At 50.4% G+C, this 27,795-nt stretch overlaps 1 protein-coding gene across 1 annotated transcript in view; it reads left to right on the top strand.

The window, feature by feature from the left end:
- The window catches only part of Sdk2 (sidekick cell adhesion molecule 2), a gene marked incomplete at its 5' end in the record, with an annotated part of 79,672 nt that extends 59,930 nt beyond the window's left edge, over nt 1-19,742 (top strand). The window contains 6 exons of the mRNA XM_059270745.1: nt 1,111-1,236; nt 6,473-6,637; nt 7,832-7,972; nt 8,235-8,373; nt 10,082-10,208; nt 19,202-19,742. Of these exons, the coding sequence (XP_059126728.1) occupies nt 1,111-1,236; nt 6,473-6,637; nt 7,832-7,972; nt 8,235-8,373; nt 10,082-10,208; nt 19,202-19,555 (1,052 nt within the window). The remainder of the gene's footprint in view (nt 1-1,110; nt 1,237-6,472; nt 6,638-7,831; nt 7,973-8,234; nt 8,374-10,081; nt 10,209-19,201) is intronic.
- Between the last annotated feature and the right edge of the window lie 8,053 nt (nt 19,743-27,795).

Raw genomic sequence — 27,795 nt, 5'->3', positions numbered from 1 at the left:
CCTCCATGGGCTGCAGGCAGGATGCTCCTTAGAAAATGAGGTCCTCCAAAACTGTGCCTGCCGTCAGGACTGGATATGGAGACCTGGCAATGGAATATCCCGCTGTGGGAGGAGTCTCTGGCCTCCTGTCTGAGTTGAGCAGCTCTCCTGGGCCCCAGAGGGCTTCATTGAGATGTTGGATCCATGCTCTCTTCCCATCGGGAAGCCAGAGGCCACTAGCCTGCCCTCATACATACAGTCCTGCCTCAAGGGACTATGAGCATATAGAAAGCACATACTGTGCGTTGGGCTCTAGGGATGTTGAACTCCACGTCTAGTGGGAAACAGGCTTGGTGGGGACCACACATGGTAGAAGGTGCCAGATTTGTACTGGCACACTCCCAGTGAGGTGTTTGGGATGCTGTATAGACAGATACCTGGCCCAGTCCTGTGTCAACATAACTTGTCTCCTGTATCCCATTCTACCTTCCCCCTCCGATATCTCAGTATGCTAGACACATCTTCTGCTAAGTTCTCTTTAGGCTTCCTAGGCCCTGAGCCTACTCTCTCCACACCTAGCCTAACAGTACATGCATGTAGGGGTAGGAGATTTCAAGTAAGAGAGGGAGAGCATTATCCTATGCCAGGGAAGGAAATGTTGGAGAGGCCTTCAGCCCCCTCAGCCAGATCTTCATCCCTGGGCATGTCCCCCATCAGTCCATTCACCTCTGCTGCCCACCATGATATTGCCTTTCAGGATTTCTTCCACATGGCCCCTGCAGATGGGCATCCTGAGGCACCCCTGAGGATTCCATGAATGGATCACATAATAAGTTCTGGCTGGACTTAACTTTTGTCTTAGCCCTCTGACTCCCGGGATCACCACCTACATCCTGCCTTGTCCTGAGATTCAGAATGTGGGGTGTGAGGAAACAGGAAGAGACGGTAGTCACACTCTGGCAGACCTGGCCCGAGATACACCCTTCAGACAGAGTATTTGCAGGGGTCCTGGAGACTCTATGGGCTAGAGCTGATCTGGTGGTCCAGCCCCCCATCACCAGTACAGGTTGTTGGAAAGGGTGGCTATACTTGGCTCCGCAGATGCCCTTACCCACTGTGGGATGTTTGCAGGTGCCCCAGGACCACCAGGAGTGCCAATCATCGTTCGGTACAGCTCGGCCATTGCTATCCACTGGTCCAGCGGAGATCCTGGCAAAGGACCCATCACACGCTACGTAATAGAGGCCAGGCCTTCAGGTATGCCCTGCCCAGGCTGGGCTGTCCTCCCTCCATGGTCCACTTCTTGCCCTCCTCCTGTCCTTAACCCTTGGGCTTGTGTCTGTCCTCCATCCGTGAAGACACGTATACTATTGCAAGTGAAGCCAGAGTTGGTTCTATTGGGGAGCAGAAGACAAGGTTTCTCCTTGGAGCTGGACTCTTGCTTAGGGAATTCCTGGGAGCCCCCCCCCCCCAAGAACAGTTCTTAGCACCATCTATGGACCAACTAATGTTCAAGGTAGTTCAAGAAGCCAAAGGAGGGGCTTAGTCAATCAAGTGTACACGCATGAGGATCTGCGTTCGGATCCCCAACACCCACATAAAAAAGCCATACGTGGTGGTGCACACCTGTAATTCCAGCGCCGGTCGGATGAAAATGAGAGCCGCTAGAGTTTGCTTGCCAGAGTTGGCAAACTCTAGTTTCACTCTGTCTCAAAACAAAACAAAAAACCAATAGAGAGCAATTAACAAAGACACTCAACACTCACCTTTGACCTCTACACACAAGTGCGCACACTCGTGCACATACAGACACAGAGAAACTAGGGGAGCAGGGTTTGGCTCCCGTTGGTTATACACGCATGTCCTACTTGTGACTAGCTCTTGTCATCCACCCTACCGACATCTCCTGTCAAGCCTGAAATCGAATCACAAGACCTTCCAAAGCCATCAGGACAAGAGCGGCTGATAAGTGACTCCTCGGGGGGCCGCTCTCCGCTCCTGTTTCACTGTGTCTCTGCACCTGCTTCCCAGGCTCTAGCTCCCTCTGTTGCTAGGTTTCCAAGCTAATCAGAGGTGCCCAAGTCAGCCAAGAGCTGCGGGCTTACTCTTTGTATTCAGAGGATCTGTGCCTTCGTGATAGAAGTTAAGAAAGATAAGTCTTTGCTACCCAAATGAGAATAATAGTCAGAGGAAGGGGAGCCTATCAGTAGTTGACGTGTGTGTGTGTGTGTGTGTGTGTGTGTGTGTGTGTGTGTGTGTCTGCCTGTTATGTGCACATTGGTGTAGGTACAGATGTACAGCACATGGAGGCTGGAGGTCAGCCTCAGGTGTAATTCCTCGGGTGCTATCCACCTTGTTTTATGAGGCAGGGTCACTCACTGGCCTGGAACTCACAAAATTAAGCTAGGTTGGCTGGCCAGTAAGCCCCAGAGATCCTCCTGTCCCTGCCTCTCCGACCCTGAGATCCCAAATGCTCACCACTGTGCCCATGTCCAGCTTTTAAAAATTAAAACCTGAGCTGGACGGTGGTGGAGCATGCCTTTAATCCAGCACTCAGGAGGCAGAGGCTGACAGATCTCTGTGAGTTCGAGGCCAGCCTGGGCTACAGAGTGAGTTCCAGGACAGGCTCCAAAGCTACACGGAGAAACCCTGTCTCAAAAAACCAAAATAAATAAATAAGTAAAAACCTGGGTTCTAGGGATTGAACTCTGATCTTTATGCTTGCAGGGCAAGCGGTTTGCTGGCTGAACCATCTCCCCATCACCCTTCTTATAGAGACTTGAACCATCCCAATCACAGGTTATACGTTCCTCAGGGTGGCTAGGTGCTCATCACCCCAATAACAAAGAGTTAATTATTCTGGGAGGTCCTGGAAGCCGCCACCACCCACCACTGCCCTTATCTTACACTAGCCGTAGTAGCTAAGTATCTAGCCAACTCAGATCCACCACATCACCCACGCCACAGGTGGTGCTGGCTCTCCCCCAACTCCAGATGGCCCCTCCCTGGACCTCCAGTGCCGGCTGTTGAGTTGGCCCGCAGGCCTCCACGTGCATCTCCTCACCGTAGGCCTGTGCCTGTTTATTCCACCCGAGTTGGCCGACCTGGTCGACCTGGTGCCAGGCTGTGGAATGTTGGCCCTGGACCCCAGCCTGTTGATTTTCCAGTGTTCCCTGGGAGGCCCAGCATGAGCCACTGCCCTTCCAAGTTTGGGGGCTGTGACTTGATGCACACTGGTGGAACGGAGGGTAAACTGAGCCAGCACTCAATAACAAGCCAAGAAGGGCCAAAGCCAACAGCTCCAGGAAGGGCAGGATGATGGGAAAGAGGGGGAAGTGAGCCAGGAGGATGCTAGGACAACCCCTGAAACTGTTGGAAAGTGGGCTGCTTTTTAGAGATGGGTGTCTCCCCTCCTCTAGGCTGTCGGCCCCCTCTTTCATCCTCCCTCCATGATAACAAGCTCTCCACAATGAACTAACCCTGGAGGTAACACTGTGTAGCCCTGGCTGGCCTAGAACTTGCTTTGTAGACCAGGCTGGCCTTGAACTCACAGAGATCTGCCTGCCTCTGCCTCTCGAGTGCTGATTGATATTAAAGGCGTGCACCACCACTGCCCAGCTGCTATGCTTTATTCTACATGGACTAAGCTAAACATACCGATTTCTTCAAGCCAGAGAGCTGTCAGGCAGAGCAGAGCCAGGGAGGGATCCACTCTGGGACTGACAAGCCTGTGAGCTGGCCCCCCACATCTGCTGACTAGAGGGCTAGAGGCCAAGGCCACTGAGAAACATTCTAGCAGCTTCTCTCACTGTCCATACAGTTTATGCAGAGGCGAGGGGTACAGTGGAGGGGGAGTGGGTACAAACAGCAGGCAGGAGGTCTCAACTTCTAGAAGGCAGCAGCAGGATTCTCCATAAGCTATTAGCAAACGTCAGTTACACCCAGCACTTTCCCGGTTACCAGGAGGAAAGTCCATGCCAAGAGTCAGGTAACTCAGTAAAAAATGCCAGACTGCTACCTATGGCAGTGTGACCTTGGGAAGATGAGTTAAGCTCTCTGAGTCTTGATTGTCGTATCTGTCAATATGAGAGCAGCAGTTTCTACCTCCTGCCATTGCTATAGGCTTGAAAATGTAAAACTCACACCCCCCCCCCAGTTGGGTTGCCTGACATAGGAGTGTCAGCTTGGGTAGGGGGGTAGTCATGAGAGGATCTGAACCTCAATACATCTCAAGGAATGAAGTGTTGAACTATGCATTCAGCTTCATGATACCACTATGAAAAACCCAGCGGAAAGCCTGCATTCCTTGATTTAACACACACTGGGAAGGTATCTGAGCTAAGTGCCGATTTATAAAGAAACAAAGATGACCCAGATGTGATCCTGCCCTTAAGGATTTCATAGCCTCAAAGTGGGGAGAGAGCTGGGAGATTAAACAGAAAGACTATTGGGTAGCTGGATGTGCTAGCACAAGGGAGGAGGCTGAGGCAGGGGGATTGTAAGTGCCAGGTCAGCTTGAGCTACAAAATGAGACCCTGTCTCAAATAATAACTAAAATAATGTCGGTAATGATCAAGTAGATACTCAAAAATACCAATGATGGAGTGGGAAAGATGGCCCAGTAGGCCAAGTGCTTATTGTCCAAGCCTGAGGACCTGAGTTTGGATCCCCAGCACCCATGGAAAAGCTGAGCCTGAATCTATAACCCCAGTACTGGGAGATGGAGGCAGGCAGGGATCCTCATGGTCCATGGCCAGCCAGTCTAGCCAATTGCTGAGCTCAAGATTTGATGACAGATCCTGTCTCAAAAAATAAGATGGAGAGTAACAAAGAAAGAAACCCAGACTTCCACACGTTCAGGCTCACACATGCATGCACAGACACACACACACACACACACACACACACACACACACACACACACACTACCAACTATGGCTCTAGACCCAGGGCCTTCTGGGAGGATCTCTGAACACAGACAGACCTCATGCAGGCTTCTGTAAGTTGGCAAGATCTATGCTAGAAAAGAGCAAGCTGCCCCCCACTGGGCCTGCCCCGCACTTGGTCCAAAATGGTTTTAAAATGATGCTTGGGCGGTGGTGGCTACGTATGTCCTGGATTCCCCTGCTGGATCTGACGGAAAGCTTAGTAGGAGCAACAGATTCCTTTGATATAGGAAAGAACGTTCTAACACTGGGGAGCCAGCTGTGGTGTACAGGAGCAGCTCAGAAGTCCACAGAAGAATGAGCTCACTGGGGGTGAAGACACGGGTGCTGCAGTCGGGGGAGAACCAAGAGAATTAGAGGCCCTACTCCCTGACACAACCCATATAACCCAGGAATGCACGGCAGCCAGAGTGTGAGGTGGCTGGTGGTCACATGTGTCCACAGTCAGGAAGCAAAAGAGATGAATGCTGGTGCTCAGCTCACTTTCTCCTTTTTCCCTTTTTATTCAGTCTGGGAGGATGCTGCCCATATTGGAGTTGAGTCTTCCCTGCTCAATTAAACCTCACAGGAAACACTCCCAGAGGTGTGTCTCCTAGGTGATTCCACATCCACAGAAGTGTGTTTCCTAGGTGATTCCACATCCACATAGGTGTGTCTCCTAGGTGATTCCACATCCACAGAAGTGTGTCTCCTAGGAGATTCCACATCCAGTCAGCCTGACAAAGAAGATTAAATATCACAAAGCAGGGGTGGGGGACAGGTTCTAGCTAGGAGCTCAGCCTGCACTGGGGCCGAACACTGAGTCTATTCCTCTGGATGCTGGTAGAGATTGAGTGTCCCTTATGAAATGTTTGGGACCCATAGTTTTTCCAGTTTGGGATATTTTCCAGTTTAAGAGTGTGTGTGTGTGTGTGTGTGTGTGTGTGTGTGTGTGTGTATTTGGAATGGACCCATATCTAAACATAAATTTCCTTATGTGATATACCATATACACCTAGCCTAAAATTATTTTTTGACACTATTTTAGTATTTTGTATGTCAAGTAAGTTTTATGGTGTGTGGTCTTTCCACTTGAGGTGTTATAGGCCTCAAAATGTTTCTGTTTGGGAACACTTGGGATTTTATTTTTTGTTCTTTTAGGTCTCACTATACAGCTCAGGCTGGCCTCAAACTTGGAATCCCCTTTCCTTGACCTCTAGAGTGCCAGACCTCTAGACCCCCACTGGCATGTCAATTTTAGAATTTAGGTTCTCAGATTAGGGTGTTCAGTATGTATTGGTTTGGTTGTTAGAGAATTTATTGCACAATATATTTTTTAAATGTTTTACAGATGTTTTAGTTTTAAAGAAAAGATTAAGAGACACCCTTCCCAGAAGGTATCTATCTCTGAGACTTCCACAAGACCTTCCTAAGAGCCATGCTCAGACACAGTGTTGAGCCACTGACCAGATGGGACCCATCCTCAGGGAGGTGCAACTAGAACCAGATGAGGTGGGAGGATCTGAGTCTCCTCCGTCTCACAATGCCTCTTCTCTATTTCCCTACAGATGAGGGACTCTGGGACATCCTCATCAAGGACATCCCCAAGGAGGTAACGTCCTACACCTTCAGCATGGACATCCTGAAGCCAGGCGTGAGCTACGACTTCCGGGTTATCGCAGTCAATGACTATGGCTTTGGCACTCCCAGCAGCCCCTCTCAGTCTGTGCCAGGTACCAGCCTTAGGGTGACAGAGCAGAGAGTCCATGGAAGAGCCTGATGGCGTGCTTGGCAGTGGGGGGGGGGGGGGGAAGACAGACATTGGGTGGCAGAAGCATCAAGGTGGTCATCCAAACGCACTGTCCCTCAGTTCCTCTCACTGTGAACTCTGGGTCCCAAGGCTGCATCAGCTCGCAGCTCCAAGGGAAGTTGCCAGTCAGGCCATGAACTATGTTTCCAGGGAAGCCACCTCACCCCACTCCCAAAAAACAGCACCCAGGCGGGCCACAGGCTAACCCTGGTACCCTCTAAGACCTCACTGAGTAGCACCCAGGTGGGCCATGTTCACTGCCTCCCCTCCCCCTCTCTTTCATCCCTCCCATCCAGCTCATCTCTGGGTTCACACAGGACACTAGGCCTACACCTATGACCCTGGTCAGTCACCGGGCACTTTGAAAATGAAGGTAGAAATCCAACTCAAAATTGCACTTCCACTCTCTGGTTGGGCATCAGCAACCCAGCTCCTCTTTCCACCCATACTTACTCCTGTGCCCAGATGGGCAGCACTAAATTATAGAAAACAAGGAGTCTGAGACAAGAATAGAAGAACCATTCCCTCATTGGAAGTAACATGTAACATGGATTGGGAGTTTCTGGGTGCAGGAAGCAAAGTACGGGGGGGCTTGGAGAGAAGGCGAGCCCTACCTGGCAGAGGCATTTTAAAAACCAAGCCATGACCTCTCTACAACTTCCCTGGCTTTCTGCCATCATCAAAAAAAAAAAATTACTACAATTTTGAGGAGAGTTCTCCCAGACTTCCTAAAAGCCAGAGAAGCACAGTTCTTCCCCATACAAATTAGAGTCGGTCTCAAAGTCCTTTTTCCCAAGGCAAGAGAGTAAAAAAGAAAAGCAGCTAACATGCTGCTACTCTCCCTTCTTGATCCCCTGGCAGACATCATTAATCAATCCCAGCACTATTTCTTAATAAATCCAGCGGATTCTTAATCAGTTAAACCATAAAACTCTTCTCAAAATAGTCCTCCAGGCAAACCTTTGCCTACAGATCAAAGCTGGATATTTTAGAGTGCACAGGCCCACCTACCCATAACACCCATGAGCAGTTGGTGAAACCCCAGATGGAATAGGAAGATTTGTGGGCAGGAGAGTATTGAGTACCCTTGGTCCTGACACTGCACCCCCTGTTGCAGCCCAGAAAGCTAGCCCCTTCTACGAGGAATGGTGGTTCCTGGTGGTCATTGCCCTCGTGGGCCTCATCTTCATCCTGCTTCTTGTCTTTGTACTCATCATCCGAGGTCAGAGCAAGAAGTACTCCAAGAAGACAGATGCAGGTGAGTAAGCCTATACCCCTTGATGGCAGGCTTGACTCGTGAGGGTCTCCTTTCCACTGGGGGTGTGGGGCAGGTCTCTTTCCTGGCAATGCACCTTCTCAGGTACGGCAGCCAGAAATTCCTCCACACAACCTCAAGCTCTGATCTGGGTCTTGATGCAAACAAGCCTGAAAAAAGGAGCATCCAGGCTAAATGAGAATATGGAGCTAGAAAGGAATGACCATGTGGTCTGATGGGTACCAACCCCCACCTCCTTCCTCAGGAGGCAATACCAAGTCAGGAGCCCTCGGCCATGGGGAGATGCTGAGCCTGGATGAAAGCAGTTTTCCCGCTCTGGAGCTCAACAACCGGCGACTCTCTGTGAAGAACTCTTTCTGCAGGAAGAATGGCTTGTACACCAGGTACTGTCCGTGCATGTGGGGGCAGAGGACAGAGGCTTGAGGGCCATGCCCCAGTGCCCAGCAGTGCCCGCTGGGGAGAAGCATGGAACATGCAATGCCCACTTGGCCTTCCACTTCCGGGGAAATAGCATCCAAGTTTCAGGGCTGCCAATGGTCAACAGAAGGTCATGAAGGACCCCAGCAGGACACCCAGGAATCTGTGTTAGTCCCACCAAACCCAGCTGCAGCTTAGGGAATGTTAGAAAATCCACGAGGAGGTGGGTACGAAGAGTTTCTGAGAGCGCCTGCAAAGTGCAGAAACATACAGCGTTGTGGGCGCCAGCCTACTGTTGTTCGGAGTCAGTTGCAATAGTAACCGGCCTTAGAGGTGGCCATACACCCCAGAGGTGAGCTGGACCCAGCCGAAGCACCTCAGCGAGAGGCACCAGGGGCTAGCCCATCGTTGCTTATGCCTTCCTTAGCAAGGGGAGAGTGAAAACCTTCCTCCCTTGGGCTTGACTTGTTTCTGTTTGAGGATGTCCTCCTGCCACCGTCTCTCAGCCTCTGGAAGCAGTTGGTGTGGAAAGGCCTCAGGGTATAGCTCAGCTGGCAGAGAGCTTGCCTATCATGCATGAAGCCCTGGCTTTGGTCCCTAAAACTGTGAAAACTAGATGTGGTAGCGCATACCTGCAATCCTGGCAGGTACTTGGGAGGCAGAGGCAGGAGGATCAGGACTTGAAGGTCATCCCTGAAATCCATGAAGTTTGAGGCCAGCCTGCATCACATGTGGCCCCTTCTCAGAAGCCCAAAGCAGTGGAAAAAGCAGAGGCTGTTGGTAGCACCCAACTCCCGTCCCCGGCTTCTTTAAGACTCCGGTCCCTCCTGGACTTGCTTCCCTGGAGCCATCAGGCTGCCCATCTGCAAGGGCGGGGGATGCTCCTGGGGCCCACCTGATCCTCCTCTGATAGGATCCAGGCAGTTTTATGCTTCCAGAAGCTCAAGGGAGGTTGGAGCCACAGCCAGAGGGACTCCTGTTCCCAGCCTCAGCCGTATTGACATTCACGGCTCACTGGAGGCAGCAGGCGGGGGGAGGCGGGGCAGCTTCTCTAAGGGAATTCACAAAGCGTCTCTCTGTCTCCTCTTGAAGGGATAAGCCATGTGTACTTCTCCAAGGGGGTGGAGGGGAAGGCTGAGGGCAGAGCAGCGGGCGGGCTCTCATCCCTCGCCAATCCAGCCTTTCCAAAGAAAGAGGCGTTTGAAGCTGTGGTTAAACTCACCCAGGCTCTGCATGGCTACCACAGCCCCGCTGAGCAGGCTTCTGGGCCTGCCACAGGGAACAAGGGGGCATTTCACCCATGGCCACACCTCCCCTTGTCCTCTTGCCTCTCCTACTCATGGGACACACACATAGAGGCCCACACGTTCCTATGCCCCCGGGGGAATGAGAAGAATCTTGTTTTCACCAAACCAGATCCGAACTTGAACTGCTCACAGTGATGTCTGTACACGGACGCGTGTGCCCAGGCACACAGACACACATACCATTTGCCCTATATGTTCAAGAACGTTAGTGTGGCATCCTTTCCCCCGCCCCTCTTCCTCCAAGGCCTGGGCTGACACAGTGTGGTCACAAGAAGAAGCAGCCCAGGATGGAGGGAGGGGCTTGTAGCCTGTGTTCCTCCTGACCTGTCTGAGGCCACCTCTCAGCCTCACTCCCTTCTCTCCCTAGGTCCCCTCCCAGGCCCAGCCCGGGCAGCCTACACTACTCTGATGAAGACGTCACCAAGTACAATGACCTCATCCCGGCGGAGAGCAGCAGCCTGACCGAGAAACCCTCGGAAATCTCCGACTCCCAGGTGAGGGCGCAAGGGCCGGTGCCTGGACCGGTGGTGGCTGCTACCAAAGGGGGTGAAGGGGTGATCAGTGTCCCAGTGTCCCATCACACAGCCAGCCTTCCTCCTACCATCCCTCCTTCCCTCCTTCCTTCCCTCCCTCCCTCCCTCCTTCCCTTCTTCCTTCCCTCTCCCCTTCCCTCCTTACTTCCCTCCCTCCTTCCCTCCCTCCTTCCCTCCCTCTCTTCCTTCTTTGACTAGTGCTATAAAGATGAAGGGCCTGCAGAAGCTCTCCAGAAGTCATTCATGGATCAGCCACCCACCACCACTTCCCAGCCCTGCTCAGAGTTTGCCCCAGGGTGATCACACAAGGTCTCCATGAGAGCCTGGTCCCCTACACTTACAGACTCAGCCCATTGCCTGGGTTCTCAGTAACTCTGACCCATGGAGGAACCTGGGCACTGAAGGTGTCCAATGGCTCAAGGAGGGGCTAGGGATGCTGCTCATTGGCTAAGAGTACTTACCCAGCATGCTGGAATCCCCGGTTCAAACTCCTGCGGCAGGTAAACCAGCAACAGGCATAATCCAGCACTTGAGAGATAGAGGCAGGAAATGCAAGATCATCCTGGAGTTCACTCGGGTGCAACAGCCTAAGATTCTAGCTCTATAGTGTCAGGGCCAGATGCCACACTGCCTGCCCGTGGAGTTGGGTCTGGACCTTGTGTCTACCCTATCCCAAAGCCCCGCCTATGGAACTTTCTAGAAAAGTCTTCCAGTCTGTCCAATGAGACATCTAAGAGAACCAAACATCCATTCCACTCCTCTAGATCGTGTTTGACAAATAACTTGTGGAGTTTCTTTAAAAAAATAATAATAATCGGGGGTGGAGAGATGGCTCAGTGGTTAAGAGCACCAGCTGCTCTTCCAGAGGTCATGAGTTCAATTCCCAGTAACCACATGGTGGCTCACAACCATCTGTAATGAGATCTGGTGCTCTTATGGCCTGCCGGCATTCATGTAGGCAGAGCACTGTATACATAATAAACAAATCTTAAAATAATAATAATGATAATCAAGCCCACCTTTAAAGATTAAATGCAAAAAGTGTTCTAGGCACTAAAGTTATTTCCACACCCCTCGACACTCCTACCCACTGCATACCCGCCCATAACCCCACACAGCTCTGGTTACACACATTCGGATGATAGTCCCATCTCCCCAGAGGGCTGCTGTGGAAGACATGTTCATTTGAAAGATAGCACTTGGCTGTGGTATGATGCCTAAGACCTACATGGAGTCCACTATGTCTCTTAGTGACCCTGTGACTGGAAGGGTCCTTAGTAACCCTTCATACACACAGTGCAGGTAGTATGGTACACTGAGCAGGAAGAAGTTGACCCGTGTGGTGCCTGGCTCCTCACAGTTTCTGGAAAAGGCACAAAGCAAGAGTCAGGTCTTTCGGCTTTAACAGTGTTCTTGAAAACCAGACATTTGGCTTTAGGGCCACTGCAGAGAACCCAGGTTCTAGGAGGCTGTGCTAGAACCCTGGCATCTCAGAGATGGGGATGCCTGGGAAGACACTGAGAACATAGTGTGAGAAGATACCTAGCCCCTGTGTAGTCCTTCCATCCTTTAAAATATTAAACTGTTTGCCTAGCTGTTGGTGAATAGCCATATCCCTGAGCTCTTAAGTGTCATCAAAGGGACCCCAGGCAGACAGCTTTACCACTCTGTAATTACCAGGAACACAGGACCCTAATTCATCTAGATGGCTTTCTTCTATACTTCTAGGATGGACAGCCATGGGAACTATGTTTCTGCATTATGCTAGAGCTTGGGGCAGCTCCAGCAGATTCACAGAGGGAGGGGCCATCTCTGATTTCTCTCAAACTTTCCTGTCTCTCCCTCTCCATCTCTCTAGTCCTGGGAATGGAACCCAGGGTCCTCCACATGCTAGGTGAGAATTTTACTCCTAAACTACATCACTGTCCTCTGGCTCATTCCATGGAGACATGGTTGTGACCCCCAGGTTCTCCTTCGGGTCTTCAGGGTTAGACCTGGAGGTACAGTAGCTGACCTTGTCCCTCTGACACCCTTGTTACACACATCTAGGAATCCTCCTTGTCAGAGATCTTCTGGGTTATCAGTCAGGGTCTGGAGTGTAGCATATCCACCCTCATGGCTGTCCTGGGCAGATGACAGATACAGGTCCCCAAGGATCAGCAACCATTCCCTCTCGGTGTCAGTGGCTCTTGAGAGAGTCACTGCCTCTTTGGGCTGTCCCATCCCCCAGGTCTTCTGCGTATGAGTGTGCATGTGCAGCCTAGTTTATATTGTGAGTCAGGCCACCCAAATCTCCTTCTCTAAAACTAGTGCAAACGCGTCCAGCCTCTCTCCTGTGAGATAGTCGTAAAGAAAATGTCAGTTTGACTTCAAAATAAACGTACACGATGAGATGCAGTGTGAGAGGCCTCCAAGAGTGATGTGGGTGAAGGGCTAGAGGAAGAGACTGGCTCCTGCAAAGGACCCAGGGCCATGCCTCTAGAGATGCTAGGGGAAGGGGCCCCGAGCACAGGAAAGGCACACCCAAAGAGATTTGCCTGTGGCTTGTCTGAGGGAATGTCTAAAAATGCAGCCTGGCTGCATTCCAACTCCATTTTCAAAATAACAGTTGGAAAAAAAAAAAAAAACAACAACATGTATTTAGCACACAAATACATCTCAATGGAAAAGAAACACTGAGCCCACAGTGTGTGTCTTCTGATCTTGGATCCAGTTGCTAGCAGTTTCGGGGTCAGCCAGCTTCAGGCTCATTTAAAAGAATTACATCTATGTGAAAAAGTATAAAGAAAACGTGTAGGACCAATCACATCTCATAGGATATTTATTGAGTGTGTGGAGCACTTACTAGGCGTCAGGATGGGCTCCAAGAATTGTGGGTAAATGTCATTGCTTGGTCCTCAGAGTCCCTGGAAGGTATGGTGGCATTATGACCACTTCTAGGTTAATACAATAAGAAGGAGTGAGTGGGGGTGGGAGTGTCGCACATAACCCCTCAACAAGTCTAGAACCCCCAACTCCCTGTTAGACCTTTCCTAGTACAACTTTCTGTAGGTCAGGCACATGGAGGGAGTAAGTGCTGAGTCAGAGGGACTTTGTGACAGCCTATTATGGTCTGTCAGGGAAGGCTACCTGTACCTAATAATCACCTTTCAATTCTCACTCAAATATCACGGGACCATAATGACTAACTGTAAGAAGAAAGCGATGTCCAAACTTCTGTTTCCTCTGGTTTGAGGAAGTTGAAGCAGGGAAAAGATGGGGGAAAGGTCGCTGCCCAAAGGCATGCAGAGGAATGCAGGGTTGGAAGCAGGGGTCCCCGAAGAAGCTGGCATTCATTTGGTGTGTGGGTCTGAGCCAGGTACTTGGTCCCCTTCCCACATGGCTTCTGCCTGTGAATGTCTCAGATCTTTTTGTCTGTTTTGTTTCTTGTCCATTGGTTTGGGCCATTCCTGATATAGAATCATGTCTCCCCTTCTCCTTAGCCCAAAGAGAGAGGGAGAGGTACTGCAGGGCAGGAGAGCTTGTGGATACCTTTTCCATGCCAAGCCCCACGTCCTATGCATCTCATTTAGCACCCAGCAGCCCCACCGTGGTAGTGGATTGCTCTCCCACATAGCACTTGGAAATACGGAGACTCGGAGATAGAGATGTCAAACACCAAGTTCTTGGGCACAGAGCTCTGAGGGCAGGTCACTGGGATTCAGTCTACATCCTGCTGACTCTGAAGACAACATCCACCCCGAACCTCTCTCAGGAACCTCCCTCAAGGCCACTGGCCACAGACATCCCTGACAGCTAGGCAGCATAGGCTGTCACTTTACCTGCAAGGGCACAGGTTAGGAATACACATGACATTGTCTGAGCTAACATTTTTCAAGCTGTTTTCACGCAGGGAGCTCAGAGCTCTGACAAATGGTCCCTCAAGGGGATATCAGTGAAGCCCTCTGAAGATTCTCAGGAGCCCCTTAGCATGTCATCAGCCTCTCCGCCTCGAATCCCCAAGGCTGCAGCCCCTGCAGAAGGTAGCAACTCTGCCTCGAAGGTTAGCACACCAAGGGGCGGGGCCAGAGCACTGCGCCCAGAATGTGGTCAGGCAGGACAGAGCCCCTGGGACCCCAGATGAGGGAAGGGATCTCTTCCAGTCCTCTTAGTCTCTGAAGGACCCACCTGTGTCTTCAAAATAGACACACACAGACACAGACACACACACACACAGACACACACACACACACAGAGTCTGCCTGGTCCCAGATCTCAAACGTCTCAAAGCCCTGGGCAGCTCCTCATCCTCCACCTTTGGAGATGAGCAAAGGGCTTTGTCTCCACTTTGGGGTTTCAGCGTTTTCTCTGGTTATGGCCCCTCCCCCACTCCTGTCCCCCAGCCTGGCATCTGCCCTCCCGCTCAGGAGACCGGGTAATTGCTGATTGAGTGGCTTTGAAGAGCTGTTAAGAGGCCAGGGAACTAAAGCCGTCGCTTGATGGCCTGGCAGGATGGGCCCTGAAAGCCCCCTTTGTGCTGGCCCGCTCCTGGGAAGCTGCATTCAGTTACTGAGAGAGGCTGGAAGCTGCAATCGGAGCCCCTGGTCCCCCTCACACTCTTTCTTCTCACCCCACCCCCACCCTGAAAAGAAACAGATGTTCTGGGAGGTGGAGGCGGGAACTGCTCTGTTTGTCTGAGGCAAAGACCCCCCCCCTTCCTCCTTGGCCTTGGGGAGCTGGAGGAGGGGCTGGCCAACAGCTCTGACCCCACCTCCTAGGCACCCTCTCTTCTAGCCTTCCCATCTGTCAGGGCTGCAGTCCCAGACGGCCAGGCATCCAGTAGGCGCTCAGCAGATAGCAGCCGCTGGTCTGTGGTCTGAGGTGATGTAGATGAATGAATGGGCTTTCAGATTTGACCCCAGAAGAGCCAGAGAGGACCCACCCCATCCCCAAACCAGGCCCATTCACTGTTGGTTAGCAGGGGCGGGACAGCTGCCCCATTTCAGTGACATCACTGGCACCATTCCAGTGACATCACTGAAGCAGCCTCCAATCCCCGGCCCCTTCTGATCTCTCCCAAGGGGCTCTGAGTCCTCCCACAGAAGCTCCGTCCCTGCCCCAGGCTTTCTCCCCAGTAATACCGTTTATTTTACCTCTCTTGCTTTGACTCCCTTTGCCTGATAGGTAACAAGCTACACGTTACAGGTCAGTTCACCAGGCCGAAAGTCCAAGAGTGGTAGTTACAAACATGCTTCACTAGTAAGGGCGGGATCACCACCTCCCACCCCAGAGCCTCCTGCATTATAGGAGTGGCACACAGTGATCTGGGGCTCCTCCCCAGTGAGTGGGCTATGTCATCACCCTCTCCAACTCAAATCCCCAAGGTTGCAGCCCCTGCAGAAGGCAGCAACTCTGCCTCGAAGGGGCGGGGCCAGAGCACTGCGCCAAGAATGAGGTCAGGCAGGACAGAGCTCCTGGGACCCCAGATGAGGGAAGGGATCTCTTCCAGTCTCTTAGTCTCTGAAGGATCCACTTGTGTCCTCAAAATACACACACACACACACACACACACACACACACACACACACACACACACACAATGTGTGGGCTGGGGCTAGCCAAAGTTCTAGAAGCCTTGGAGATGCTGGCAAACTCTTCAAGACAGGAAGCTAGTGGAGAGAACTGACCTGGTACTCTATACCCCCAGGCCCTTCTGGAGGAGAGATACCTTACCCACCGACTGCTCACACTCCACCTCCACGACCACCGCCATCACCCCTAGCCTCTCACCTCAGGCCATTAGCCTGGCCTCAGCATATGGAATCCTCCTGTCTATGTCTTTTGTTCTGGGTAGGCAGCTGGTCAGACACACACACACACACACACACACACACACACACACACACACACACACAAACCCAGCTCACATTGTGCTGCCTTGAATCCATGGAGAATTGACTGAGGGGCTGTCCATTGTGGGCTCTACCCTCCTGCTAAGGGGAGAAGCTGGGACTGCAGGGGGTGGGTAGGAGAGGAGGGATGGAAAGGAGGGGTGAGCTGGGGAAGTAAATTAGCAAATGCCTGGGGAACATTTGTCTCCCTGGAAGGAGGGGAGGGCCTCTCATTCCCTCTAGGAGCTCCAGATAGGAGTAAGGGCAAGTCAAGAGCAAGTGTGGCTTTCCGAAAATCAGGTTGATCTGAGCTGAGGTCCAGCCAGGCCCACCTCCCAGCAGAACCCTCACTCTCTCCCTGCATTTGCTTGTCTTTAGCACTCAGCAACAGCCCATAAAGCACCCATGCCCATGCAGCATTAGTATGAACATAGCTTCAGCCAGCTCTCAGTCAGTACATATTACCAGTACCTGCACATCAGTAGTACTCAGTGTCAGCACACTCTTTCACATAGTATCAGTACTTACACAGAATAGAATAGGTACTTACATAGTACCAGTACCCATGTAACATTAGTAGAATTCACACAGTGCCATTAGTATTCACAGGATCGGTACTCAGTCACATAGCATGAGCACTCACTCAGCAACAGTACCCCTGAAGCATTAGCACTCTCATAGCACCAGTACCCGTGCAGCAGTAGTACTCACACCACCTCAGTACTCACATAGCACTCATGTGTAGGATCAGAACTCACACAACACCGGAATCCATAGAATCAGTGCTTGCACACACAGTGACGGTTCCCACGCAAGGTTAGTGCTCACAAATACCAGCATTTGCATAGTGTTAGTACTCTGGCAACACGCACACTGAGCAGCCTTAGCATTCTCGTAGTAACAGAACAGAGGTGTGAAAACTCATTACAGAAATGCCAAGTCGGCAGCTCCTGCCTCCTCAGGAGCATCTGCCTCAGAAGTCACCGTAGCTTTGCCTCTCTTGAGGGTCAGGATGTCACAAAGGACTTTGTCCCTGTAACGCTTGGTGCATCCCATCTCCCATGGCTCAGGCCTGGGAATAAAGTCACCTCCAGTTTCTCTGTCACCCCAAACTCTCTGGTGTTAGCCAAGCTGGGTTTTGTTGCCAGCACTCACCCTGACAAGCGTGTTTCCCTTAGGTTTACATAAGTTGTGAACTGGCCAGCTAGGGACCCTGGTGGGTAGAAGCGAGAGGAAGCCAGAGCCTTGGTGGCATCCTCCGGGCTGCATGTTGCTAAATGTGCCTTTCACCATCCGAGCTGGCCTCTTCCCCGAGTCTCCATCTGTCATCTTCTCAAGACGTTGCTGGAAGCTTGGGGTGGGGGAGGGGCGCTGATAATTTTAGCTTCGCAATTCAGTTTACAATTCAGATTGACTTGTCTCCTGCAGAAGAGGCATGTGCATGGAGCTGCAGAATGTCATAACAGAGTTAAGAATAATTGAATGTTTTATGTTGGGGGGTCGGGGGGCCTCCAAAGCCATCATAAGAGAATTTGGAGCTTTCGTTGGCCTTTAAAAACTTTTTTTCACGTGTTTCTGTGATTTGTGTACAAATGAGTGTAGGAGCCCAGAGATGCCAAGAGAGGGCATCAGAGTCCTTGGAGCTGGAATTACAGGCTGTTGTGAACTGTACAACGTGGGTGCTGTGACCCAAACCCAGGTCCTGTGAAGAGCAGCAGGCTCTGACTGCCGAGCCATGTCTCCAGCCCCTGTCGACATTCCTGTCATGATGATTTCCTGACTTCCCCTTGCTTTTACCCTGAATCCCATGAGTGGGCACCTGCATTTCCACTGCCCACGGTTTCCATCTTAATCCAGCTCACATTTCATCTCTTGCCACAAAGTACAGGGGTGGCCCAGGGTAGAAGGTTTCTTGGGGCTAGAGAGATGACTCTGTGGTTAAGAGCACTTGTTCTTGCTGAGAACCTAGGTTCAATTCCCAACACCCACAGTTGTGAGTAGTGGCTCACAACTGTCCATAATTCCAAATTCCCGGGTCCAGTGTCCTCTTCTGACCTGTAGACACCGGGCACACACATAGTACACAGCCATACATTCAAGCAAAACACTCACACACATTAAACAAATCTTTTAAAAAAAATTGATAGCATCTTGCCATGGATGATCAGGGTTTAGAAATGCAAACTGTCCTTAAAGTCACTGTGCTAAGTCAAGGACACCAGAAGCAGCTTGAACATGGTATTTGTAATTCCAGCACTCAGGACGCTGAGGCATGAGGATTGTCACACACTTGAGGCTAGCCTGGGCTGTATAGTATGTTCTAGACCATCTTGGGCTAAAGAATGAGACCTTGTCTCAAAAACCAACGAACTAAAAGAAGATACTAGTCATAAAAATATATAGTGTGGACCCATCTGTATGGAGAATCTGGAACAGGTGTTCCTGAAGAGATGTGTGGTTGTGTTGGGAGAAGAAGGGATAGGGAGAGAGGGCTCAGTGGCTTCTGGGTTGTACTTTTGGGTGACCAAAATATTTGGAGCTGGATAGACCTAATGGCTCACAGTGTCACCAACTGAACAGTGATGAATTACTCACTTTAAAATGGTTGACTTTATATTAAGTGAATTTCATTTCAACTGGGAAGAATAAAGGTCAGGATTTGAGTGTTCAGGTCTGGCTGGCTCAGTGGTGTGGGTCTGAGATCCTAGCTATCATGAGGCTAAGCAGGAAGAATGCAAGTTGAAGTCCAGCATAGTGAGTTCAAGGCCAGCCTAGGGAAGCCCTGTCTCAAAATGAAAAAGTAGGAAGGGGGTTTGGGTGTAGCCCAGTGGTAGAACACTTGCCTAGCATGAGTGAGGCCTTAGTTTTCAAGCCTCAGTACCACAAAGGAAAGAGAATGGCCCTCTTGCCCTGGACAGCTCATACCGGCTCTCCCTGAAGGGAGAGGGAAGGGGACATGAAAGGACACTGTGGTGTGAGGGCTTGAGATATTCAAGATCCAGGGCTTGAAAGAGGCAGAATGTCCTGTGCCTTTGAGCCCTGCCCTCACAAGGACACTGACACCCCGATTCTCTGTCCTCCCAGGGAAGTGACAGCGAGTATGAAGTGGACACAAACCCTCAGAAAGCCCACTCCTTCGTCAACCATTACATCAGTGACCCCACGTATTACAACTCTTGGCGACGTCAGCAGAAAGGCATCTCCCGGGCCCAGGCCTACAGCTACACAGAGAGCGATTCTGGTGAACCTGACCACGTCACTGTCCCCAATAGCAACAGCACCCAGCAGGGCAGCCTTTTCCGGCCCAAGGCCAGCCGGACTCCAACGCCCCAAAATCCCCCAAATCCCCCAAGTCAGCAGAGCACCCTCTACCGTCCCCCCAGCAGCCTCGCCCCTGGTTCCCGGGCACCCATAGCAGGGTTCTCATCCTTCGTTTGACATCAGAAGAGGAAAAGGAATGAAAAAAAAATGACACCAAAATCCTCCTTTGCCGCTTCCCAGAACGCCTGCCAGAAAACACACAAGAAAACCCCACCAAGACATCGGATCAACTTTTCACCTCTCCAGTTTGTTTTTCCAGAGATTCCAGGGCCAGCAGAGCCGGGGTGGAGGAGGAGGAGGAGGAGGAGGATGGGGAAGAAACCCCTGGGACTTGGACGTGTGTGACCTGCAACAGCTTCTCACATCCTTGGGGTCCATTGTGCAGTGTGGAGGGTGACCAGATAGTCTCACTTCTGCCCAAGATAGAGGGGCTTGGGACTCTGCAGAGGAGGGAGGAGGGGGTCTGTAGGTAGGTGGGGCTGAGGGATGGAGACGCTTCTAGACATGCAGCCAACTTCACCCTTCCCACGTGGGCTAGATCTTGCTATCCTTGCTCCTCTGCAAAAAGGATGGGTGTCCTCAGAGGCGAAGCCTGACTGTTGTCTCTGGCTCTCCCTGGCAGGTGTCCCGTGGCCTTGCCAGCCCCCTGCCCTGCCTCAGCACCCTCCCAGGGCTCTTTACCCTTGTTCATCTTCTCCACCAAGCATTTGGCTTATTTGGGAAAAAAAAGAAGAAGAAAAATCAAAGGGTGAGAATCCACTTAGCAACTTCCTCATTCTTTAAAAAAAAAAAAAATTTTTTTTTTTTTTTTCAAATTGTGAATTCAAGGAAGAGGGCCTGAGGGCTGGGAGAGAGTCCTCAGCTGCATAACTGAGCCCTGCCTTCTGTTACTTGGATTCACTTCCCTGAATGCAGACAAGGAGGGGTGACATCTGGGAATGGAGACCTAAGGTGCTGGCTGCACATTGGGGCATGCTTCAGGGAGATGTCCTGCAGGAAGTCAGAGGTGCAAGGACGAAGCCTTGACTGTCATCTTCTCCTCTACCTGCCCAACACTGAGAAAAGGGAAACGGGGTGGGGGGAGCTTAGGATGGGAAGCTCAGCTCAGCCCACCTAGCTGTGGAGGAAAGTTGTATGCACAGATGTACCACTTCCTCTGAATGTACACCTTCCTGCTAACCCATGCACCTGCCCTTGTGAACTTGTAAAAAAAAAAAAGGGGGGGGTACAGAAGCCCCTCCCTGGAACTTCTTTGCCCAACAACATTTTCACATGTCTCTACCCACAACACACGGGTGCCCAAAGGGGCGGCCCAGTGCCTGGTCTTGAGGCTTTACAAAGAATCAAAGATCACTTGAACCCCTTCTAACATTCTCCCAGGTTAGGTTCCGTGAAGCCAGAGTTGGGAAGGACCAAGGAGGGGTCAGCCAGGAAGTTCTGTCCAAACTGAACATGGCATGGTTAGCCAGGAGAGGTGGGTCAGATGGGATCGAGGGACAAAAATAGCTGATGGGAGAGAAAGCTGGTACTCCAGGAATGTTCTGTAAAAAGCTTCGGGGGGCCTGAACTTCACATCAGCTTTGAGCTTCCAATGCAAGTGTTTGGGGAGGAGGCTTTCTAATGTTCTGGGTTGTCTGAGGTCCTTGGGGACACCAACTAGCCCTTTAAGGCTCAGCCTACTGCTGGGAATGCATGGCTACCTCTATCAGAGGCTCCACTGGGGCGTGTCCAATTCAATAAAGGACCAGCCTTGCTGGGAGCATGCACTATATTACTGCTGGCCTTCTTGAGAGGCCCAAGTGGGGAGCCTGCAGCTGTCCTCAGCAATCCCTCGTTAGTCACTGCTAATTCTCACTGGTCAGGGACATCTGAGTCAAAGGCCTGAGTAAAGGACACACTCCGATTACTAAGTGTGTGGGCTCCTCCCTACACACCTGCCCCCTGGAATATGTGAATGAGGAAATGTTGGAAGCCAGATCAGCAGGCAGGTGACCCAACTGCTGTGTGTGAACAAAGGCTTTTCACAGTGACCTCTCCTAAGCAGGTCCTAAAGCACAGTCTTGTCTCCAAAGGACAATAAAGGGCTGAAGCCTCGCCCCTCTGGGAGTCAGTTTCCCAGGGCTACCTTGGACTTTGTCAGTCAGCTGGACCCGAATCCCTGCAGCATCTGGCCTCTCCAGAGCCACACATATGCAGATGCTGCATGAGCTCACACTGCCACGCTTACTTTGCACCCCTCATTACTTTTTTAAACAACTTCATCTTTTTTCCTGTCTTTAGAGGCTTTAACCTTTTGAGGATGTTCCCAGTTTACATTAGGGAATTATTAGCCTAGCCCAGCCGAGTGAGGGAGCTTTATAGAGGAAGCAGGAATTGTTTAAAAAAAAAAAATCATTGTGTGTGTGTGTGTGTGCACGTGTGTGTGTTACACATGAGGACAATTTTCCTTTGCCTTTAATGAATCACCTGGTGCACTGAAAGCCCCCTCCCCTTCTGTGTGCTCATTGGAACCCTTGCTGACGTCCATGTGCACGTGCAAACGTGTGTTCATGTACAAGCATGCAAAGTTATGCACAGAACATACACATCGATATGTGTTAGCAAAGGGCTTCTTGCCATGCCCTATGATGGCCCCTGGCTGTCTCTCATTTCCATGAGGCACGGGTCACTTATTTTGGGGATATCACTGGGACCTATTGCCCAAGCAGCTGGGCACATCACAAACTATAAGTCCTAGATGAGCCTAGGGTGAAAGTCTCTATTCGGTCACTACCTGCCCAGAGGGGTGATTATTGCCTCCACAGCCCCAGTTACATCTGGACACCCTGTAGCTTTTCAGCTGTGGAACTCTAGGTGGTTTTATGCCATCTCCTGCCATGTTTACATTTCTGCTGGGCAGTGGAGGGTCCCAAGAACTCCACCCGGACACCTGGCCACATGCTAACAGTGTGGTGGGTACCAACCCTGAGTAAGGAGGAGCTTTCAATTTCCTGAGCCGCTGAGGCCAGGGCTGCTCTCTTGTGACTCTATGGGAAACAGGTTCACAGAAGGACATGCCTGGCATGTCCTTTTGGTGGTGCCTCTCTGTGCCCTGAGGAAATGTGCAATGTATTCAGAAGCCCAAGTATGCTGGGGCTACTCTTTCCTCTCCTGGGAATGCCTCCTGCATTCTTGCAGGCTCTGCACCCAGATTGCCAAGACTAACCAAATAGCTGCTCTGAGTTCCAGAAGCATCTTCCTCCAGACAGCTGCAGGGAGTTTACAAACCCACACCGCCTCTCCCAGGCCCCTCTCCACCCCAAACCTGACACTGCCGTGATCAGAGGGAACAAGAAAACAGCCAGGCTGCCTCGACAGCCCTTGCCTCTGGAGGCCTTCTGTCTTCGTTGTCCATGCCTGCCCTGGACAGCGAACCTAAAGGTGCCAGAGGCTGCCCTAGGCAGGGGCTCCCCTTGCCTTCTCACATGGCACAGTGAAGGGGTCACGTTGTGCAGCCAGCCAGATGCACCATCAGCAGGGGAAGGAGGGGACCCATGAACAGCCACCACCAGCTTCTGAGTGCCTCTGTGGTCCCGTACAGGGACACCAACCCTAACCAACACCTTGAGCACAGGTGCCCCACCCTCTTGGGACAACCCCCTCTTCTCTGTTTCCATAAAAACAAATCCAAAGCATTTAAATGTGTTACCTTTCCTCACCCTTATAGACTCCCAAAACAAAACTCAGTACAAATCTTTATTTTTTGATTTAAAAGCTATAATGAAAAATTACGGGGAGAGTATTCATTATGGCAGGTGTCTATCTGTAAGAAAAAAATATATATCTATATGTCATATAGCTTGTTAGCAAGTTTATTTTTTAAATGAAAGGTAAGAAAGAAGTTGATTTGAAATATATACCATGAGAAGTCCCATGTCCTGTCAAACTGTCCGTATTTTATAAATAAACTTTTTTTTTTTGGAGTTCTGAAGCAGCAGTTCTTTTCCTCACTACAAATTCTGTTCCTCAAACATTTGTTTCTATTTCTAGCCATGTGGGGATTGTACAGAGCGAGCCAAGGGCAGGACTGGGCCGCCCTCTTGATTTGTCAGCAGGGGGTATCTATACCTTTAAACAAAAGCTCCTGCTTTAGCCTGGGAGTGTAACTCAGGGGTAGGATGGCAGTCTGGCATGCAGATTTATCCCAGCTTCAGTCTCTAGCACCAAAAAGAGAAAAAGGAAAGAATGTGTTATTTTAAGTTTGGGGGACAAGAGCCCCTCAGATATGTGATGCAACTGATTACGGTCAATAACGATAGCAGTGGGGGTCGGGTGGGGTGGGGAGGGTGTCTCCGTGGCTTCCAGTGGTTGTAGCTATTGCTAAGGACCCAAGTTCAGTTCCCAGCATCCACATCACTGGATGCCCACAACTGCCTGTAACTCCAGTTCTAGGTGATCCAACTCCCTTTTCTGACCTCCACAGCCACACATGTACACACACACACACACACACACACACACACACACACACACACACACGAAATTAATGATAAATATGTAAAGTATAATGACAGCAAGAGGTGACACATACATGCCACACTCCATGCCCAGCATGGGTCAAATGATCACTTGATATGTGATAACTGATGAAGCCTTGTGACAGCCAAGGAGGGTGACAGAGCATTTTAAACTTGCTCTCTGGAAGCGGCAGAACCAGGATTGGTCTATACTGAAGTAGTCTGACTCTGGGGGTGCACACTCTCACAGATCTGGTGAGGCAGCCCCTTTTTAGGTTTGGTTTTTTTGTTTGTTTGGTTTGGTTTGGTTTGGTTTTTCAAGACAGGGTTTCTCTGTGTGGCTTTGTGCCTTTCCTGGATCTCACTCTGGCCTCGAACTCACACAGATCTGCCTGCCTCTGCCTCCCGAGTGCTGGGATTAAAGGCGTGCACCACCACCACCGGGCCCTTTTTAGTTTTTAATCTCTACAAATCTAGCACCCTGGGACACTGAAGGTTGTTTTTAATGTTTGTGATAGGACTTTTTGTTGTGCATTTGTTTACTTTTTGCTTTTTTTTTTTTTTTTTAAGAGTCTTACTTCTCAGACTGGCCTGGAAGTCACAACAATCCTCCTGCCTCAGCATCCCAAATGCTGGGATTGCATTACTGTTGAGCTGATCAGAATTCAATTAACAGCACCTGGGAGGCAAAGGCAGGCAGATCTTTGTGAGTTCAAGACCAGCTTGGTCTATACAGTGAGTTCAAGGCCAGCCATGGCTGCAGAGTGAGACCTTGTCTCAAAAAGAAAAATAAAGAAAATGGAGAAATATATGTAGGTTAAATGGTTTTTACTTAAAATGCGCAAATGTAAATTCATTCACCAATGTGTTGGTGTTGAGCCGTGACATCCTTTTTCTGCACATTGGCAGCTCTCTGTGATCCTCTACTTTGCATAAACCACATCTATTTTACATAAATCACATTTATAATCCAACATTAGTGATTTCCTCTTTTTCTTCTTTTCTTTCCTCCTCCTTTCACTTTTTTTTGTTTGTTTGTTTCTTAAAGTCGTTTTTGGAAAAAAAAAAAAATGTGTATAGGTGTTTTCGCCTGCATGTGACTGTGCACAGTGTATGTGCAATGCCCTTGGAGGGCAATAGAGGGCGTTGGATTCCCTGGAACTGGAGTTACAGATGGTGGTGTGCTACCATGTGAGTGCAAAAAAAAATCCAAAGTGAGTCCTCTGGAAGAGCAGCTGGTGCTTTTAAGCACTGAGGCACCTCTGTACCCCTTTTGTGTTCCCAGACGGCCTTGAACTTGAAGCAAGTCCTGATTCAGCTTCTGAGTGAGGAGATTACAGACATATACCATGTCTAACCTTTGTTTGTTTGAAGCAAGATCTCTGTAACCCTGGCTGGCCCAGAATTCACTGTGTAGTCCAGACTAGCTTGAAGCTCATAGCAATTCTCCTGCCTCTGTCTTCTGAGTGCCTGGATTACAGACATGAACCATCATTCCCAGTTTAAGTTTCTATTTAACTGGGCATGGTAGCACATGCATTTAATCCCAGCAGTTGGGAGGCAGAAGCAGATGGATCTCTGTGTTCGAGGCCAGCCTGGTCTACATAGTAAGTTCCAGGCTGGCCAAGATTACATAGTGAGATGGGGTCTCAACACCACCACCACCACCCCAAAAAAAGAAGAAACTGAAAAAAAAAAAAAGTAAAGAGTGTGTGTCTGTGTGTGTGTGTGTATGTATGTATGTGTGTGTGTATGTCTGTGTGTGTGTGTCTGTGTGTGTGTGTGTCTATGTGTGTGTGTCTGTGTGTCTGTGTGTGTATGTCTGTGTATGTGTGTGTGTGTGTCTGTGTGTGTGTGCGCGCGCGCGCGCGCATGCCATGGCACATGTGCAGGGGTCAGAGAATGACAGTTGGGATCCAGGGGATTACACTCAGGTCATCAGGCTTGGCAGCAAGCTTCTTTTCCCACGGAGCCATCTAGCCAACTTTTGTTTCTTTCTTGGAGTCTGGGTCTTTTGTTTCTTCCTGTTCCTCTATTATGCCATGAGTTCGCAGTGAGCAGGCTTCAGCTGCATAGGCTCCTTCCAGCGAGTTCTCACACAGCCTGCTTCTCCGGGTGACACAGGCCAGCGTTGCAGGTAAACCCAGGTGCCTTTCTCTTTGGTTTCCTGTTTCCTTTGATCAGTTCCTTGCCTGTGTCAGAAGATGACCTCAACTCCTAGAGAGTTTACTTTGCTTAGCGCACACCTTAATCTCTCGGCAAGACTCCTGCCCCCCCCCCCTTACTTGTTTACAGCGATGCAAACAGCAGGCTGAGTGACACTCTGGTCACAGTGACATTTGCAGGGCATTCCATTTGGATCAGTGCTCGTTCCTCTGATGTCTGCAACATCACCTTTGCAGATACCCAAAGGACTGTTGGAGCCCATTTAGGCTTCCTAGTGGCTTTACCCAGCAGGTCTGCATAAAGGGGTTGATTGGGCCACGGGCCTGAGTACCAGGTGTCTGAGCTGGTCTGCACTTGGCTGTGCTGGGGGGAGGTCTTTTGCTCCACCCCTTGGCATTCCTTTAAAAACCCTTTGGCAGAGACAGTCAGGGCCTGATGGATTAGGATCCAGGCTCTCCTGAGGCTATCCTGTATTTTCTGTTTCTCTCCCTCTATACTTCTAATATTTCCTGCTGCTCCTGCTCAAGAGTACCCTGGGGAAAAGTAGGGGTGGGATGGCCCCCACAAAGGACTGACTCCCCACTTTCTAAAACGCCCACACACTATACAGTGAGTGCCTCTCTCTCCTCCTTCTGTGTCATTTTGGGGAATTGCTGGAAGTTGATGGCCCTGGTCAAAAGTTGAGTTCCTGTTTCTTTAAGAAAAAGCAGTTTATAGAAATGACCAGTTGCTGAGAGAGGAGAGACCTCCAGCTCTAATGACCTTTCCCCAAGATTCTCCAGGTCCTACCCAGGACTGAGTCACCAAGGCTTTTTTATTTTTTGTAGCTTCCCTTTACCAACAGGAATGTACTTTGCAGAGAAATAACCATTCTGTTTCCACTCTGATTTTACGTCTTACATCATAGTTTATGAAGTTAGGTAAAAACTCTCAGAAGGTCTACCAGCATAAACAAGTCTGGGACAACTGGTGCTTTGTAAAAGCCTGGGTCCGGGAGGGGCAATGTGCAGGCCTGATGGACAGCAGCCTACCACTTTCAGCATGCAGGACTCTAGAGGGGTCTCTGTGCTTTGCAAGGAAATCTAAGGCATGCACTGAATGCAGGAGATGGGTCAGGGGAGGTCAGATAAGCGATGTCTGTTTATATCACATTGCAAGTCCTGTGTACTACACTTTACAGCGGATTCTCACATTGATAAGGGGTTCTCAGTGGTCATTTTGACTACACATAATTTTTATCTTGCATATAATTTGGAGCCCCATTCCCACATTAGAAGTAACTTCCAGCCCCACAGCCTGAGGATGTTTGCTTAACGTATAATAACAGGACTCTTTCGGGTCTTGACTCCAAGATGGACAAAAAGAAGAGAAACAACGGTCTCACCAACAAGGGCCACAGCCGTGTGGAGCAGATTTACGGTAGGCGCTGTGCCCGGAGCATGACCTCGGACAGGGCCATTAAGAACTTCATCGTTCGGAACGCAGTAGATGTGTTTTCAGTGTGTAGGTGCTTCCCGAGTTTTGTGTCAAGCTGATTACAGCCTGAGCTGTGCCATTCAGAGCAAGGTGGTCAGGGGCAGATCTCAGGAAGCCTGGAAGGACCAAACAACCTCACCACAACGTAGACACGACCCCCGACCTCCACCGTGTCAAGAGCTGATTTCAAAAGAACAGAAGAAAAGCCATCTGAGAAAA

Source organism: Peromyscus eremicus, chromosome 8a (genome assembly GCF_949786415.1).
Source record: "Peromyscus eremicus chromosome 8a, PerEre_H2_v1, whole genome shotgun sequence".
Lineage (NCBI taxonomy): Eukaryota > Metazoa > Chordata > Mammalia > Rodentia > Cricetidae > Peromyscus > Peromyscus eremicus.
The sequence above is the reverse complement of the archived record's forward strand: the minus strand, read 5'-3'. Positions and strand labels throughout refer to the sequence as shown.